Genomic DNA, 19390 nt, shown 5'->3' on the forward strand with positions numbered 1-19390 from the left:
CACGACCCGACACTCATCTCGTGTGAAGATGCGCTGCGTCGATAAAGACAAGGTCACGGGTTCAGCCCCTACTGAGACCGACCTCGGTGACCCACGCCCTCTGCACGACGACAGCCAGCCTTGCACGCTTCACCGCAGCGAGTTTTTAGCTCAGCCAACCGCGTGACACGATCCGGTACAGCTCGGGGCCGGCGGGGCGGGCGCAGCGTGGAGCGGCCGCCTCGCGCCCTTGCAAAAGTCTCACACTAACCCCGCGGGATTGTGGAAGAGAGATAAAACTGCGTTCGTGCAGTCCTTCCAAGCCCTCCCCGGGGTACACTGCTGTCGGCGTCGGTCCACCCCCAGGACCCTGTAAGCCTGCGCTGGACCCCGTGCCAATGCAGGGGATGCGCTGTAGGACACAACACTAGGCTACGCGAGCATTGTCCTCTACATCTTCCAATTGTTAACACTATCAAATAGGCACAATACCCAGTCCAACGTAGACACTCACTTCATCACCACGCCCGGTGCCAGAACTTAGAATTTCCATAACATATTGTGGTACAAATGTCATTTTTGGGCCATTCATTCCATGCAACGTCAAATCCTGATGATAAGTTGCTGAAATGTTGTGCAGGCAGCCGCACTCCTACTCAGCGGCAACGCTCAACCACGCCTGGTGCACACCGAGTTTCTGAGACAAACCAGGTACGGACCCGACACCCTGACCACGACAACGCCGACAACACTGCCCATTTCACACCTTGTTTAAAGAAATCCATTCATGATCATCACGCCACGATAACTTTGCCAACATGTGCACGGCTCAACCGCACGTGATACCATTCAAACCAACGGGCGTGCGCTCGGATCGCTTACAGCACCGCACATTTGATCCTCGATGTCGGCTATACTGCGGCCGTTTAGTTCGGCCGGCTCCTGACAGGTGGCACTGGCTACCGACCGCGACGCGTGCTCCTTCAGCATGTGCGCCAGCCACAGCATGCGGCAGTCGCAGATCAGAGCGTTGCTGTCTAGCCGTCTGAAACGACGAGAAGCCGCACTTGTAATCGAAACGTGTATGCCATGCAAGAGCACGTGTCTGTCGAGGTCAGCGTTAAACAACTAATCACCAGACTCTTGTTCCGCCCATGCGCTGTTCTGCCTGCCAGATCTTAGCAGTCATCTCCTGTCAACCACTGGAACCGTCCGGTCGGCCCGTCCGGCCGACACCGGCCGCCGGAGACGGCCGACGCCCATCCTGAACCGCGGTGGGGGCGAGGCGGCGGCGCGAGCCGGGCTCCTCGGCCGCCGGACGGCCCGCCGCACGGTGGCGCCACACGAGTCGCGCGTAAGGAAAGCAAAATAAACGCGTTCGGCGGGGCGGCGCCGGGGTTTATTTGGCCGGAGCGACGCGCCCGTCGACCCATCAGGTGGTCGCGGTTTGTATGGGCTTCCGGGCGTTTCCGACAGGTCAGAACACGGGGCTGATGGGAGACCCTGGTCAGTGACAGACGGAGAGACATTGGCGGTGACAGAGGACTGTCACACCCTAAACGATGTGGGAGGGGTGGAGGAAGGGAGATCCCGGCAACCAGTGAAGGGAGAAAAGAGAGAGAGCGGAGCTGGCCTTGGCTGATCATAAGGAGGAATATCCTGACTATCGGAGTGTCGGATACTCACAGTCGCTTCAGGGAGGTCAGGTTGCTGAATGCGCCGTAGGGTATCCGCTGCAGCTTGTTGTTGTGCAGGAACCTGGAGCAGTAGAGGGCGCGTCAGACCACTCGTCCGAGCCCCGCTGAAGACCGCTGCCTGCCCAAGAGAGGCCCCAAAGGCCGCCCGAGAGAGGAGCTCCAGAGGCTACCCAGGAGAGGCCCCAGAGGCTGCCGGGAGAGAGGCAGGAGAGGAGAGGCCGAACTGGTTGCCCGGGAGAGAGGTCCCAGTGGCTACCGGGAGGGCCCACTGGTTGCCCGGGAGAGAGGCTCCAGTGGCTGCCCAGAGGGGCCCAAGTGGATGCCCAGAAGCGAGGGACCATTGGCTGCCGGGGAGAGAAAGATTCAGTGGCTGCCTGGGAAGGGAGAGGTCCTGTGGCTGCCCAGGGAGGAAAGGGAGCCAGAGGCTACCCGGGAGAGGTCCCACCGTCTGCCCGGGAGACAAGCCCAGTGACACTTCGACAGTCGGCTGTGGTAGCTGAACGTCTCAATAGTCCGGGCCAGCCGCCCCGCCGCTGGCCGGTAGCTGCGGCCTCGCGCCGCCTTCAAAGGACTGCCGGCGCGAAGCCGTGCTCCGGATCGGCGATGAGTGGAACAACAGGCCCCCGGCGCAGGACAGGGTAACTGAGCGGCGCTGCGGCCCGGCTGGCGGCCGCCGCGGGGTGGCGCTGCGGAGATGTCCCGCCGGCATTGTACGCCAATCACTCGGCTAGACAACCCGCACTATTGTGTGGCGTGGACACAGCGGCGAGCAAAGTGGCGGCCATCTAAGTGATGCGTTATTACACATCGCACCAGCGACGCTCAGACGACCCAGTTCATCAGCCACCCTTTCCGATACCTGAGGTGTTGGGCGGACATCTGACGCGCGCACGCGCCGGCACGCCCCCGCACCGCTGTGCCACATACTCACAGGCGCTCGATGGACGGTAGGGTTGCTGAACGTTTCCGCGCTGACATCCTCAATGTAATTGTAATGCAGGTACCTGGGAAAACGGTTCATCCATAATTCAGAGCGGGGCGGGGCGGCGCCTGGGTGCGCGTCGGCGGTGCGCTGGCGGGTCGGGCCGGGCCGGGCCGGGCCGCTCCCTCCCAGAGGACAACCGCCCCAGTGTGACAAATACGGACCGGTCGGGCGCGCCGACCCGGCGTCCGGACGCCGCATCGGTCAGCGTCGCGCGCCGCCCTGGGGTCGGCGTCTGGCGGCGGACAGCCGACCGGCGGGAGGTCGGCAGACGCCGGCGGGCGGGCGGCCGGCGGGCGCCGGCCCGGCCTCTGACGGCTGACGGCAGCGACGCCGGGCGACCGGTCGTAACGAGTGCAGCGGCCGTCACAGAGCCGCCGATAAGTTCGTGCTCTCCGACTGGAGTGCGATGCACGCTCATCACGTGTGCGTACTCTGCGTGGGGGCCAGCGCGGTGGCCAGACATTGCCGAAAATGAAAGCCCTGTCATCTGAATTGCGTCGCAACGCCTGCTGGAAGTCGTGCTGGGACTCCGGACGTTCTTTCACTGCCAGCATTGCCAAATATGCACAGGACAATGCGCTGCACATCAGCAGCGGTCACAGGGGAGGACAAACCGCGGACATACCGCGCGTGAGCATGTCCCGGGAAGATAGATGTTTCGCCGGCGGCCTCTGACGGCAGGCCGGCGTAGTACCGGACTAGCGGCGCTCAGACATGCAACAGCCATACATGGCCGGAGCAGGGCTAATCGGATCGCCCAGGGCAGCCAAAGCGTCGGCCGGGAGTCCGATCGCAGTGCCAGCCTGAACGGAGCGCCGGCGAGCGGCGCTGGGTTGGCCAGCGTGCACGGCTGCACATGCTGCCAGCACGTGCCGCCGCCCCCGGCGCCGCCCGAGAACACCTGCCCGGACAGGCGGCGGCGGCTACGCTTGATCTGACCGGGCGCTGCCGCCGACTGACACTAGCACACGAGACCGCACGCCGCCAGCCTACGTCGGCCGGGACGGGAGCGGCCGCCGCACTGAAGCGGCCGGCGGGCAGCTCCGAGACGGCCTACCGGCCGCTCCGAGGCCCTGAGACGGCCGGCGGGCCGCTCCCCGAGACGTGCCGGCCGGTCGCTCCGAGGCCCTGAGACAGCCGACTGGCCGCTCCGAGGCCCCGAAACGGCCGGTGGACCGATCGAGGCTCTAGGACGGCCGGCAGGGTCAGCTGGTACGGCGCACGCCCGCGGCGGTGGTGACGAGGGGACATCACTGACTTCTGAGCCAGGTCTCAGTGAGCGCCCGGAGGACTCTGGGGGAGGGGAGGAGGAAGAGAGCAGGCATTGTCTTTAAGATATGGACAAGGCCATACAGCACACCTCAATTACATTGAGGCCTCAGACCTCAATTACATTACAATTACAGTGAAATATATTGTACACCTCAAAACAGTCGCTGCACAATCGAGTACAATCGAGTCGGAGCTTCACAGTCTCACGACGTTAAGCTAGAGCTGAACGATTTAGCGGTCACTGAAAATACAAGTAATTATAAAAAAGGCCAAATACATTGCAATAATTTCTGAGCGCACAACTATTCAATCCACACTTCATGTTCCATGTTTCATAGCCCTGGGCTACGCCGACGGAGAAAGCATACTCACAGTTGTTCTAGCTTCGGCATATCGTGGAAAGCCTCGCTATCAATGTGGCGTATCCTATTTTTGTACATATATCTGAGAACAAATGCACCAGAACGTCAGCACGAGTTGTTGCCTAAAACGCCAGCAGCCATGCAAGCGGGTCCATCTTGTGAAACAAAACAGCAATAGGTATATGTCGAAGATGAGTCGAAAGATACCACGCAAATGCCATCTAACAACAAATACCAAAGCCTATATAACCACACATAGCATCACGCAAACACTACAGCCATTCATTACTGAAAGCTTAGAGCGCGCAAAAGCAAGATTCAATAACATATGCCGGCACTGTGAAGGAAAACACACACCATCACTCTTTTAGCACCGTTGCTCTCATGTCGCTTAAGCAGGTATCACGTTGCGTATTGGAGGTGTCCTCTTCAAAGTGATGGCCCTCGTTTAGAGGAGCCGTCGGATGGCCGGCCATTTGAAATTACATATGACCTCGTGAGGTACAGCAGGCAGATGCCGGTTGTTTTATTCCGACTGCATTGATTTTATACGGCAGGCGCCCGTTAATATTTCAATCCCGAGGAGACCATATCAGGTAAGTTATGCGCCTCCAGTTGTTTGGGATCACAAATGACCTTGCAGGGCATAGGGAAGGTGAGGCGGTGGTGATTCAGCCGTTTGTCTCTGAATGGACATCATCTGGTGAGACAGGCACGTCTGTCACAGCTGATACCAACGCTAAAATTGGAACCAATAGCTCTGCTGGATCCCAAATAACCGTATTTGGCAATGACGTCCTCTGACAACCACCGGATATCAAATGCCTGCATTTGGTAAGGTGAGCGTTTGCTCGCTGATAGATGCTGAGGACCGGTATACGGCGTGCGCCCGCCGATAGAGTCGAGGGCCGGTATACAGCGTGCGCTCGCTGATAGATGTCGAGGGCATGTATAACGGCGCGCGCTATGCAAGCACGGGCTAAGCCGGGCAGGCTAGGTGTCGTGTTCGTCTTAAAGAGTACCTAACATGAAATTGACCTAGGACATGACAGCTCGTCGCAACTTCATCTGGATCGTCCTCTGACAATGGAGCGGTAGTTTGATTTGGTAGCTCTTGCGTTGGCGGGTACGTGGGGTGGGGTGGGGGTGCTTGCCTCTATTTTGGGGGGAATATTATGTAAGATAGATAAGGAAGAAATTGAATCGTCAAGAGTGGCCATGAAAAGGCGAGTGATAGTGATATTGGTGAAGCGTTTGGCTGTACTCCACAGAAAATTCATAGCGTTATCAATTAACATTCAAAATGAGAGAAAATAATCATAAATGAAATGGGAATGGTTAAGTTAAAAAGCTTTCCCGTCAGGCCACACATCAAACGCTCCGTCAGCACACATGGCGTCATGCGTTCCAGTCCGCACTCGTGCTGAGAACAGATCGAACAGGGCCTGGGACAGAGCCTCGTGCTGAATTTAGACTGCTTGGCCAGGGACGGGGACGAAATCGGCGGCTTTCGCTAAGCCGCGTCGTACATGATCAAAATAAATGTTGAGAAGCGCAAACCTTTATCAACAGCAAACAATGAGAACATGACAAGATTTCAGACTGGAATCCAACAAAAAATGATCAAATCATCTAATGTTAAGAGGGATGACGTCTATGCCGACCAACGTTTTGGCCAGCACCAAATACCAGGCATCGGAGCAAAAGCCTGTTTAGAGCATCGCCCCATTTGGTGCTGAGAAGTTCATCGACCTGACAAAGGTGATTCCAACGGAGCAGCACGAGGTGCCGTCACACAACACAAAAGCGCGCCGTCTGCCAGCGTCGCCCGTCTCTCCAGCACAGGCTCCAGCTGTGCCGCCCGATAAGCCCGGCTCAGTCGCCCGCGCCGCACTCGATTCCTTTGTTTAGTCATACGTCCCGACGTGAACAAACAATGGCGGTCAATGTGACTGGCCGACGGCTCACGGCGCTGGTGCGACACACGCACGCACACCAAAAACGGCCCGGTCACCACAGCTGTATGGCGGGCCTCCCGCGGTCCGGGCGGGCCTCCCCCGAAAACTGCGAGCCGCAATGTGCAGCCCCGGACGTTTACGCACACCCCGACACCGACCTCCGCGTGCAGGAGCGGAGAGAGTGCCCGCGTCGTGCGTGAGAGCGTGTGCTGAGAGGATGAACTGCGTGTTGGTATAGCGAGCTGCATGGACGGCCGATCTCATATTCTCAAAACGCACACGGAATAATACAATCGCACTTTTATGTGATTTGGGCACTGTCGTAAAACCCCATCGTGCATTTAAATCAAAATGGCGGCGGCGCATCATTCATCCCACTGTCTGCCGCTAACTGCCGCCGGGGGATGACTACCGTTTGCAGTAATGGTCAATCTGTGCCCGAAAGACCATACAGTAAATCATTGGGCAGGATTAGGACGGGCGGCTCTGCAGCGCCGGCGGGTCGCGGTCGGGAGTCGTCGGCAGGCCTCCTCGGCGCCGCCGCAGTCCGCAGTCAGCCGCGGCCGCCCGGCAACAGTCGCCCGCCGTACTCACAGATAGCGCAGGTCGTCCAGCCCCGCGAACGTGCCCTTGTTCAGCTGGCCGATCTTGTTGTTGTTGAGGAGTCTGGCGGCGGACGGGGCAGCACGTGAGGGCGGCAGGGCACGCGCGGAGCCGCGGGAGAGGGCGGTCGCCGCCGCTGACGCTGGGTGAGGCCGGGCAGCGCAGTCCGGCCCCGCCCAGAGCAGGCTACGCGTGCAGCGCCGGCGCCGGCGCGCGAGAGAGGGTGGCCGCGGCAACACAGGGTAGCGTCTCGGAGGCGGGGTAGCGCGACCTGGCGCCCGGGCCGGATGCCAAACCCGGCGCCAACCATCAATGATGACGACCCACGGACAGAGTACGGGGTCACAATCCCAGGGATGAGCTCCTCGCTTGAAGCCGGTCGACTCACAGTGTGTTGAGGTTGCGCATGCGCAGAAAGCTGCCCGGTGGCAGGTGCTCGATCTCGTTGAACCTGAGATCCCTGGAAGAGAGGAGATGTCTGTCAATATCTAGTTGTTTTCACGCGAGGTGAGGATTAGCGTGACGGACCAACCAGGAGTTGCATGCATCACGAACAAGTACTGGACATATCTGGGTTGACCGGCCAGCGTGTTGCGGATCATACTGACCAATAACCATTGCTCGCCTCACTCGTTCCCCGAACGGCCTTGGTCATGGCTGACCTGCTCAAAGCCTTCATTGGGGTTACCTGTGCAGAAACGTACTTCGAGGCAAAATGCTCTGTGTTCAACATCCTACGATGTAAGGACGTTGGAGCTCGCAGAAGCTGCGGGGAGGTTATGACTCGCTCCTCCCGCTTTCCTTCTACTTCTGAACCTCTCCCCAGCCCTTCGAGCCTGTAGCCACCCTTCACTTTGCTTTCCTTGTCTCACTGCGTAATAATAGCCTGGGGAACGCCTGCTCCTGCGTGAGAAAGGCAGGCATTCTCAAACGCGAATGCTTGAAATGTTGAACGAAACGTGAGCCCATCTAGCCGTTGCTTTGGGGACCAGTGAATCAAGATGTTGACAGGAGCATCGATCTTCCTTTCATGAGGTCGATAAACAGAAGTACACTGATATATAGTGTTCGTGCATATGTCTGCAAAGAATAACACTTAAAAATCGTCTCGCATTGGGCCTGACAAGACCGGGGAAATTTAATACGTGAAATCGAGGCATTCAAAATGGGTTACAATTTCGATTAAACTGTGACCAAAGCATAGCACAAAACGAAAAATGGATGGGTATTGTTTCAATAAACTGGGCTGCTGTCTCTGCTGCAGATCTCATGGCCCAATCTATGTTGGTTAAGGCCACAGCAGGATGCACTAACAGCGGCTTTCGAAGACCGTGGCATGAACTACTGCTTGGTCGATTGCCGACACACTTTTGGATCGGATCTAGTGATAGGCAGCTCGAAATTTGGCGGGTAATACCAAACGTATTTTTTGCCCAAGTCGCTATGTTTGAGGACTACCTGCAACGGTTTGGAATGCACCCACAACAAAAACACCGTGGGTCAATATGACCCCAACATGAGAACAGAGTTAAGGTGAGGCTTCCAGAATGCATATCATGACGGACGGGTGCAACTGCATGCTTGAACACGACATAGTGCCGACGCGTCCTCGGCATAGGCCATCACTCATAGGCAATGTGACTTGTCTAGTCAAACGTCGACACAAGATGAAGGAAGTTAAAGCCTAGTCTACTGGCAATTTCAAAGTCAAGCGCTTACAAGTTTAACAACTTTTCTAGAGAAAGTCTAATGGAGATTCTGAGGTCTCTCGCACGACGGAGGTTGAAAACACGCTGGTACACTAGCCTCCCCCCCCCTCTCTCTCTCTCCTCTCTCTCTCTCTCTCTCTCCTCTCTCTCTCTCTCTCTCTCTCTCTCTCTCTCTCTCTTCCGAAACCTCTATGGTGACCAGCCAGACAGCATAAGATTAAACATACACGGCATATTTAGTTATTTATTTGTTTGACATTAGCTACCACTCCACACAAATAAGTGATTATACACACATGGCGTGGACTTACAACCCGCCGTTTGCGAACAGGCCCGATTTCAAATATTCGCCATCATATTTGAATATAGTTATAAGATGTGTAAGGGGTGAAAACAACGGTTTCGTTGAAAGCTTGTGATGCGGCAAATGCCATCCACATGCTGCAAGGCTGTCCGCAGTCTGGCATTACTGGTACGCCAAGATTACCGCACGGTATAACCTATTGCCCAGGCAGTCAAGCTGATTTATGGAAGTCAATTGCTCTCTTTCACGAGGGCTCATGGTATGAATCTATCTCTGGCCACCTGCACAAAGAGATGCATGGTTACTAGGCAGCCAGGTGCTTAGCCAGGCGTTGATAAAGGTGCAGGAGAAACCTGCAATCAAGTAGTCATGTCGTTCCACGTGGCTCGAGAAATCTATTGAGGTGACCTTAAGGCTAGCATTCGTCACAAGTTAAAATCATTCATATTATGTCTGTTGCATACAAAACATACCTTAAAATATGCGGGGAGAGGGGAGCGAGCTCCCTCTCATCCCCGCTACGCCTTGTTGCGGCTCTGCGCCGGCGCCGGTAGAGATGGAGGCTGTCTCCTCTCATCCCCGCTACGCCTTGTTACGGCTCTGCGCCGGCGCCGGTAGAGATGGAGGCTGTCTCCTCTCATCCCCGCTACGCCTTGTTACGGCTCTGCGCCGGCGCCGGTAGAGATGGAGGCCGTCTCCTCTCATCCCCGCTACGCCTTGTTACGGCTCTGCGCCGGCTCCGGTAGAGATGGAGGCTGTCTCCTCTCATCCCCGCTACGCCTTGTTACGGCTCTGCGCCGGCTCCGGTAGAGATGGAGGCTGTCTCCCGGGGCGACCGCTGCCCTCGCCGCCAGCGGCCGCCCGGGAACACCGTTGGAGTGGCACGGCCGCCGCCGCGGCGCCTGATAACGAGCTCGTTACGCCCCATCCGGCTTAATCAGCGGCCGTAAACCGTGCCTGACCACCGCCGGGCACAATGGCTCAGACCGTGACCCCTACGTCTCCGCACTCTGTGGCATCTGACCACCGCCGGCACACCGGCTCAGACCGTGCCCCCTCCGCCTCCGCACTCGCTGGCATCTGACCACCGCCGGTCCACCGGCCCAGACCGTGACGCCTCCGCCTCCGCACTCGCTGGCACCTGACCACCGCCGGCACACCGGCTCAGACCGTGACGCCTCCGCCTCCGCACTCGCTGGCATCTGACCACCGTCGGCACACCGGCAAAGACCGTGCCCCCTCCTCCTCCGCACTCGCTGGCACCTGACCGCTGCCGGCATACCGGCCCAGACCGTGCCCCCTCCGCCTCCGCACTCGCTGGCACCTGACCACCGCCGGCACACCGGCCCAGACCGTGCCCCCTCCGCCTCCGCACTCGCTGGCATCTGACCACTGCCGGGCACACCGGCCCAGACCGTGACCCCTCCGCCTCCGCACAACCGCTCAGGCGGCTGCGAAGAGCCCGATATGGGACTTTGAGTGCCACAGATTATCGGAGCATGCGTTCACGGGAAATGTAAGGGTTGTCGACTTTTCGGTCACCACGCTCGCGTCCTCCAGTCATAATTATAAAAAGCAGGGGCGCCAAAATGGTCTTAGCGTCGTCAGGACGTCCGTAGTCTCCGACGCCGCGGCTGTGTGGTGGGAACCGTGCACAACTGTACAGGCTAGCGGCTGTCCCACCGGGCGTGCGCGGGAGCGGCGGAGTTCTCAGGCCTCGACAACAGACGAGGCCCGAGAGCTGGCCTGGGTCCGCCCACTGCCCGAGCCGGGCGGGTGGGTGGCAGCTATTGAGGCCGTGGGGCGACTCACTCAGGACCCTCGCCCAGTCCCCACGCGTCCAACACAGTATCTTTCACAGCAGGCGTTAAATTGGGTTTGTCCATAGCGAGATTAGGCTGTCAGCTAACTGTTGGAGTCCCCGGTCAATATATGTCCAGTATCTACTTCATCAACACGAATGATGGGTGTGTTTCCTCATGTTACATATTTCATAGAAACTGGACCCCAGATCACTGAAGCTAAGTTGCACATTACGACTCACGAAAATGTCACGACAGCTTCATTGCATGCGGAATGTGTGCCGATCGAATCGCAATTGAATATTTGGATCCACCTACCAGAAGCACATCCAACTTAGCCAACCGGGTCCCCGGAGATCACGCCAGGAGATCACAGCGGGAGATCACGTCAGGAGATCACAGCGGGAGATTACGTCAGGAGATCGCAGCGGAGGCCAGCCTGGACAGTGGCCTAGCGCTGGCATGGTGACGGTGGGCGACGGCGGATCCCCAATACCGCCACAACTACACCGTTACAGCAATTCTAATACGTCGGTCAGGACGAGGATGGACTTCATAGCAGCTGACATTATTCTTAGGAATAGTTTGGTCTGACTGAGACGGATAAAAGTTAGTGTCGCGGCACCAGGCAGGGCACATTGCTCCTGTGTGAGGGTGCACTCGTGTGTCAGTCCCCTGCAGTGAGCCCTTGGAAACGAGCCCCCGTTCGCACAAGCGGCTGCTGGCAAATAAAAAAAGCAATGCACGCGACGGGCTGGCCATGCCCTTTTCGGCACGCCACGACATGGAATCACGGCTCGGCGGGCTCCGCCAGCTCACGTCGGCAGATTGACCTTTGCACTGGGCAAACACAGCCCAGGGACGCCGCCGCTGCACGGCCGCTTCGCTGGCGACCAAAGGCGAAACAGCGAATTGTCTTAAACGATTCAATACAGCGGGCGAGCAGTCTAGACTCGCCCCACGAGCGTGCCTCCTCGCGGCTGTCGTCTGCAGGCCGGCGAGTTGGCCGACTGTACGCTGCTGGACGTGTCCCCCCCCCCCTGCCTGCCTGGCCGAGGGGGGTAATCCCGTCTGGCGTCTGCTCAGCCATGTCGCGCCTGTTTGACCCGCGCAGGTGGCCGTGCACGGCCCATTAGGACTGGGAGAAGCGTGCACGTGACGTGTAAGCATCGCCCTGAGCTCCTGACCGGCACTGTGCACCGGCTCTGACCAGCGGAGGCCAGTCCGGCGGTGGCCGATGTCCGACCAGCGACAAGCAGCGCCTGCTGGGCGTGTCACCATTGCCTGGCTGGCGTGGGTGTGACTTGCACACGGCGCACCTGCCTGCTGGGTCGCAGCCTGGCACAGCAGTTACCCACGCCAGCCAGCCAGCGCTGGCCCAGCCAGCGCTGGTCCAGCCAGCGCCACCGTCCTATCAGCCCCATCGTCGGCCCGCCTAACGATGAGCCGGCGCGCCGGTCAGGCAAACAGCCGGCCGTGACGGCGGTGTCACGGCGGCACGCGGCCTGCCGACGCCTCGTGCGGCCGCGGCTCACTTCGCCGCCGAATTCTGCCGCTCCAACTCAGGGCGCGCGGCTCCGAGCTGGCGACCCAACGTGCGTTCTCTCCGACAGCTGGGTCCGGGCGTTCCGGGCCGCGTGGGACATCTCCGCCAGACACCACCGCCTCTCAGCTCATCCGGACTTCAGCGCCTCTAGCGCGACACCCGGCTAAGAGGGCGCACCAGCCGAACTAAGGGCAGCGTATTTGCTCGTTGTTTTCGATATCCAGCGACTCTACCTAGGTGCCTGGTCTGGCAGCTGTTTTTGCCGCATTTCTTGCCCTGTGGCGGCCCACCCCGTTCACCTTCTCGGCATGATGCCGCTCCTATGATTCGCCACATTACACTCCAACCCCCCCAGAAGAGAAGCGACCATGGTTTCTGACACACAGTACTCTCCGGGCTGTAATCGACTTTGGCTTTCATTCAATCCTTTTCCTGACCATCGACCTGGAAGCTCGGTTGGTTGAAGCGTCTGTCTTCCGATTCACCTGCCCGTGGCGAAATGATTCAAGATGCTTTCAGGCTCGCTGTTTTCCTTAAATTGTGAGATTGCGACCGGTGGCGACGGCTTTGCTAAAGGCCAGTTGACGTCGAAGGGCAGGACGGACCGTGCTGAAAGTTGCGTGGTGTGGTCAGACCTCACGCAACAAACACTGTTTAGCGTGGGCTCTGATTTCAGAACTTCCTCCAATGAAATTGCTTGGACCGAACCTTTACACAGCCATTCATGAATTTATCTGCTCAGAAGAATTACATTTTCTTTAAGTGCTTTCCACCCCTGGCGACTTCTTCACTTGAAACCGGCGAGACAGACATCGGCTTAGAAACCATAGAAACCATTAGAAACCACCATGTTCTGTGTGTCTGTCCCCCGTACCGTGCGAAGGTCAGGCTGGCGATGACGTCACACTGTAGGCGAGGTCGTCACACTGATGACGTCACACCGCAGGCGAGGACGGCTGCGTCTGCCGTGGCAGCTACCCGATAACGTCTACTGGAGTGGGATGTGGGCTGCACCACGCATTTGCATATGGTCGCCAGCAGACGTCGACCCTGTTGTCACCGCCGCCCGCTCATTCCGGGCAGTCGGCCGCCGCACCCGGCCACACTGGCGCTCGGGCTCGACCAGCTGCATCGGTCGGTCCCCGTGTACTCACAACTCGCTGGCGTTCCCCCGAAGTGCAGACCACCACAGTGGTCTGACCAGCTGGCGGCGTGAGGTTCTCAGCAGCCTCACAGGCCGGCCTCTCCAGTCGGCGCGCGCGGAGCCGTGCCCGGACACTCAGAACACTCCGGCGTCGCCCGAGTGTCCGGGAGCAGCTGAGCCCGAGTGTCGCCGGCGCCGCGTAACCCGCCCACTCCCGCGGAGCACTCCCGGGTGCGGCGGCAGCGGCCGACCGCAGGCGAACCTCCGAACAACAAGACGCGCGAACTTTGCATTCGGCAATCGTTGATAGAAGGTGGGACAACATAGTTTGACCCGATTCGCATGTTAAATATATTTCAAAAATGAAAACATCCCCCGAAGTTGACTGAAATACCTCAAAGACGAAACGATGCTTTACTCGCCTACTCTAGCATAGGGGCGAGCGATTTTCCCCGACGCCAGAGCCAGCGATTTCGTCAGTGTGCGACAGCTCATCGCGAGCGCCCGGCGCCGGCCGACCCCCGGCTGTGTGGTCTCCGGCTCGGTGGCATTCATTACCAATTGCTTTTCACAGATAGCGTGGCGGCAGGGCGCAGCGCCTTATTGATGGCCCGTAATTCGGCGCGCGCCGCCCGCCGCGTTACGCCACCTCGAGGCGCCGGCGGCGTCGCCGACCGCGCCGATCTCACGCGCGCGGCGACTGTAAATCCCCCGAGAACCCCGGCGCAAGCGGCACTCGGCGCCGAGACGTGCACTTCGTCAGGTATACTGCCGGTGTGTGGCCGAGCTCGCCTGCAAAGTAATGGCCATCGCCGAGCAACGGTAATTTTGGTGATAAAGCGCCGTCTTAGATCAGCGTCATTTGAGAACTCGCTGTCCTCGTTCGGCGCTATTTCTGTACAGCCAATTCAGGTTCGTATTTGTGAGAGAAGGGCGGTGGCAAATCGTCTCGATCTTATCTAACATCTACCTATTGAGCGCGTCGAGGTTCCTTGTTTATGGAAGGGCGGCCCGGTGTCGGACAATACAGCCGGTGTTTATGCGCCGGGTCACGAGCCGCCATCTGCGGGGACGGCTGCCGAGGGTCGGAGGCGGGCGCGTGCGACGCCGGCCCGATCTCACAGCAGTCCGCTGGTCGCTCCCGACGGCGACCGTCCGCTGGCACGCGGCCGCGCCGCCGCGCCCGTGAGTGCTGCCGTCCAGTCCCGGACGCGCCCCGTCGCCACGTTCGCAGGTGTCGCCGGCGCCTCCGGCCATCCGCCATCGCGTCTCGATCCACACCTGGCCGTCTGCCGTCCAGCGCAGCCCAGCCGGCCGGCTGTCTCGTGGCGTCAGGCGTCCGACCCCGGCCGGCGCGTCCCCGTGTCGGCCAGCCGCCGCCGCTCGCCGCCTGACACGCAGACACGCATTCCGCTCCCGTAATGAGCCGGCGTGAATGCGCGCCGCGGCTCCGGGAGCGACGGCGCCGCGCCTCCCGCCAGGACGCCGCAGACGGACGGCGGCGGCCCGGGCCAGCTGCGGGCACCCGCGGTCATGCGCGGTCCGTGCGGTGCCGAGCCACGCTGGGCGGAGGCCCCGGGGCGAGGCCGGGTCAGTGATGTGGCCAGGGGCGAGGCCGGGTCAGTGATGTGGCCCGAGGCGAGGTCGGGTCAGTGATGTGGCCAGGGGCGAGGCCGGGACAGTGATGTGGCCAGGGGCGAGGCCGGGACAGTGATGTGGCCAGGGGCGAGGTCGGGTCAGTGATGTGGTCCGGGCCGAGGCCCGACCCGACCTGACCTGGCCTGACCAGACCAGACCAGACCAGACCTGAACTGAACTGACCTGACCGCCGCCACAAGCGGCCGGGCCTGTCTCGGGACGCCAAAGCTCAGACGCTGCAATCAAATCGTATTCGGAGAACGTGGGAAAACGCCGCTGATTAATTCGGCGTTGATCAGGGGGGCCAGATATGCTAATAGACCCCTCCCATGTAATTCGCTGCTATCACACGGGCAGTGCAAAGTTATGAGATGGCGAAGCCGCTAGCTTTCATCGTCATGTCAGTACCTACCGTGCCGAGGCCGGCTGCTGCTGGAGCGTGTAGCTCGCTTGGGACGAGCCAGGGCTGCACTCAGGTCAAGCTCGGGCCGCACTCGGATCGTCGCTCAGCGTACGACAGAGCGGGCCAGGCGTGTGAACTGACCCAGTTCGGCCAGCCTGTACGTCACAAGGAGACAGACAAAAGCGTGTACGCCGGAACCCACGTGGCGAGCTCGCAGGAGCACAGCGGCTCGAGCACATTCCCGCTGGGGATCACACCCCGCTGGTCGCTGGCTCACACTCCTACTGGGGCTCACACCTCCGCTGGACGCTGGCTCACATCCCCGCTGGACACTGGCTCATAGCTCCGCTGGACACTGGCTCGCAGCCCTTCTGAGTCTCACATTCCCGCTGGACGCTGGCTCACACCAACGCTGGGACTCACATCCCCGCTGGACGTTGGCTCACATCCCCGCTGGACGCTGGCTCACACCTCCGCTGGGGCTCACATCCCCGCTGGACGCTGGCAAACAGTCACTAATGAGCGTCCCAGAAAACAGACATGTCAACACAGGGCGTGTCGGCATATAATGACAGGCAAACAGGGACAGTGCTACCGAGCAGCCACCGCCATTCCGACAGCGCGGTCGCCAGCCCAATTGCCCCACTCATCTCGGCGCACAGATCTGTCCGCCAGCCGCCCGCAGCACAGCCGTCTAAACATTCCGATGGCCGTCTCAGAATGGCACAGCCGAGCCGGGTAAGAGCTTTACCCAGTTCATATTGAGGCTCTTGATGAGCCAGACGCCTGATTCGTGGTAGCTGCTATTCCAACGAGTTTCATTCTTCATAAACATAGCCGTGCCATGAACAGACCTTGTTCGTGGGAGCTACGACGCTTATCTCACCGGATGTTCACCGTGCGCGACAACACTACTAAAGAAGCCATGATGAGAATAAAACCATCGAAAATCTACCCTGTCGTCCTGAGCATTTAACAATGACGTCACCTTACGTTTGGTTACCACATTTCTTCATGGACGCTGGAGATCTAAGCCAGTGAAACCGCCTGCATCTGAGCTCCCTCCTGACTCGATGCCGTCATCATCCCCTGAGTCCTGAGTGGCCAGCGCAGGCCGCTCGTCGCCGTCATCATCCCCTGAGTCCTGAGTGGCCAGCGCAGGCCGCTCGTCGCCGTCATCATCCCCTGAGTCCTGAGTGGCCAGCGCAGGCCGCTCGTTGCCGTCATCATCCCCTGAGTCCTGAGTGGCCAGCGCAGGCCGACCGACCGGAGGTGTGTCTCCGCTGGGCTTGGCTCGGCTCGGAGAGGTACCAATGCCCGTTCCAGAGAACCGGACTAGAACTGGTGACAGCTGAAGAGGGCTGTCGACGGGAGATCAAATCCCGCTTGTCGCCCGCTGGGAAACACGAGTCTCATTTAACGAAAGCTGCTGCTGCGAGCAGACTCGGTTCAGCCTCAGCTGGGAGCGGCCGCTATCTGGTAATCTCATGGGTCGATCAGACGTCAGTTGTGACCCGCAGTCGGCCGCCCCATCACACAAGAGTGTGAAAAATGAGTGAAACGTGCGAGAGTCTGCATACCGCTCCTGGATCTCATTCTGTCGTTACGCACATTCATGCAAGCCTCGTGCACCAGAGCCGAACATCAGTAAGTACCAGACAGCGAAGCTCATATAACCGCGGCCTCCTGGTAGAGAGCGCATTGCCACTCTCGGTGTGACAGTGGACGCCAACGATGCCACCCTCAGGGGCCGGAGCTGCAGTAAGAGGCATGTGCGTGTAATGAAGCGCATATCCACGCTCAGGCAGTCACCATGCGGGACAGTGGACATTATGACACGTCAGAAGACAACCCTGTGGCGTTATTTGTGTCCTGATGCACCAGAAGACAACTCTGCGGCGTTATTTGTGTACTGATGCGTCAGAAGACAACCCTGCGGCGTTATTGGTGTCCTGATGCGTCAGAAGACAACCTGTGGCGTTACTGATGTCCTGACACGTCAGAAGACAACCCTGCGGTGCTATTGGTGTCCCGATGCGTCAGAAGACAACCCCGTGGCGTTATTGATATCCTGCTGCATCAGGAGACAACCCTATGGCGTTATTGGTGTTCTGATGCGTCAGAAGACAACCCTGCAGCTTTATTTGTGTCCTGATGCGTCAGAAGACAACCTCGTGGCGTTATTGGTGTCCTGACACGTCAGAAGACAACCCTGCGGCATTATTTGTGTCCTGATGCGTCAGAAGACAACCCCGTGGCGTTATTGGTATCCTGATGCGTCAGGAGACAGCCTGTGGAGTCAGTGGTGTACGGATACGTCAGGAGACAATCTGTGGCGTCAGTGGGGTCCTGACGCGTCAGGAGACAACCCTGTTGCGTCATTGGCGTCCTGCTACGTCAGAGTGCATCTTAATGCGTCATCGGTTGATGATGATCATATTTGAAGGTTTTATGAGCGCATTGATTGACATCAAGGCAGCTTCGCACTCGATTACAGCACTTGCTGAGCGTCATGCTGCTAATACGGGGAGTAAATGGCAAGTGTAGTGCACAGAAATATCAGCACTTGATGCGGCTCTTGTTCAGTATGCTGTTTAACCAATAACTTCAGTGACCTGGGGCCAGCGAATAATTCCTGTCTCCCTGCAGACAACTGTCGACAGCCGATTAAGAGATGACTTACAGCACGTATTGCGCCGCATCTTCTGCATAAGGGAAGTTCTCGAGAGTTGTTTTATCGAAACATGTGCGGGCTGTACGTATGGCCAATGTGTGGGTGTGTAAGTGTTGCCTTCCAGAAATGGTGACGCCCGGACGCCTTTGGTTGGTCTGATAGCTTTCAGCTTGTTTGAATGGTGCTCATTGCTCCACCTGACTTGCCATTTGCCTTTTGACTTGTCATTTGCCAACCATATGCTCACTCGCTTCTATGTACATGTCATTTGCGGGCATTCACAATGTACCGTCAGATGTAAAAAGCGTAGCATGCTTATCAGTCCGGTCTGCCGACTCGTTGCCCGCCAGTCACACGTGGCTGGGGTCCAGAGCAGCATCGTGCACTTAAAATTCTCGTTCAGCGCAGCAAGTTCTCTTACAATCGGCAAAACCCGATATAATGGCGGACGTAAAGACGTTCTCCAAAGATATGACGGTGAGCGTGTGGGCGTTCTCCAAGGATATGATAGCGGACGTGTGGATGTTCTCCGAAGATATGATGGCGGACGTGCGAATGTTCTCCGAAGATAGAACGGCGGACGTGTGGGCGTTCTCTAAAGATCGCCGTCGGGCGTGCTGCCACGTCAGGGTACGCCCTGTGGCGTCACCAGACAGGCGCGCTCCTGGCGCAGGCGCCGGCTGAGTGCGTGATTCACCACACGAGACGGCGCCAGCCTACCCACCGCCGTGAAGTCAGCCGTCTGATGCATTGTGCACGTCCTGTTGATCTGGAGCGGGCGACACGTGCCGAGCCAGTCCTGGCCGCCGACGGGCTCAGCTGGAGCCGTCCCCAGAGCGGCAGGACGCCAGATATGGCGGCGTCATGGCGGCGTGTCGCACCCAGCACGAAAACGAGCACACCCCAACAAGGAGAGGCACACAGCGGTGCCACCAGCGTCCGGCAACCAGGTGCACACCGCTGCGCAGCCGGCAAAGGACCGCGTGTAACCCGTGGAGGTTCTCAGCACAAAGGACCGCGCGTAACCCGTGGAGGTTCTCAGCACAAAGGACCGCGTCCAACCCATGGAGGTTCTCAGCACAAAGGACCGCGTGCAACCCGTGGAGGTTCTCAGCACAAAGGACCGCGTGTAACCCGTGGAGATTCTCAGCACGAAGGACCGCGCGTAACCCGTGGAGGTTTTCAGCACGAAGGACCGCGTGTGACCCGTGGAGGTTCTCAGCACGAAGGACCGCGTGTAACCCGTGGAGGTTCTCAGCACGAAGGACCGCGTGTAACCCGTGGAGGTTCTCAGCACGAAGGACCGCGTGTAAC

The 19390-nt window shown here is 58.9% G+C and overlaps 1 protein-coding gene across 1 annotated transcript in view; it reads right to left on the reverse strand.

The window, feature by feature from the left end:
- Positions 1 to 871: 871 nt before the first annotated feature.
- The window catches only part of LOC119098817 (peroxidasin-like), a gene marked incomplete at its 3' end in the record, with an annotated part of 47028 nt that continues 28509 nt past the window's right edge, over positions 872 to 19390 (reverse strand). The window contains exons 2-7 of the mRNA XM_037221864.1: positions 7245 to 7316; positions 6848 to 6919; positions 4306 to 4377; positions 2612 to 2680; positions 1666 to 1737; positions 872 to 1024 (exon numbers count right to left, since the gene is read on the reverse strand). Coding sequence (XP_037077759.1) covers positions 872 to 1024; positions 1666 to 1737; positions 2612 to 2680; positions 4306 to 4377; positions 6848 to 6919; positions 7245 to 7316 — 510 coding nt within the window. The remainder of the gene's footprint in view (positions 1025 to 1665; positions 1738 to 2611; positions 2681 to 4305; positions 4378 to 6847; positions 6920 to 7244; positions 7317 to 19390) is intronic.

This window comes from Pollicipes pollicipes, unplaced genomic scaffold (genome assembly GCF_011947565.3).
Source record: "Pollicipes pollicipes isolate AB1234 unplaced genomic scaffold, Ppol_2.1 Scaffold_4740;HRSCAF=5597_pilon_pilon_pilon, whole genome shotgun sequence".
In the NCBI taxonomy this organism is placed as follows: domain Eukaryota; kingdom Metazoa; phylum Arthropoda; class Thecostraca; order Pollicipedomorpha; family Pollicipedidae; genus Pollicipes; species Pollicipes pollicipes.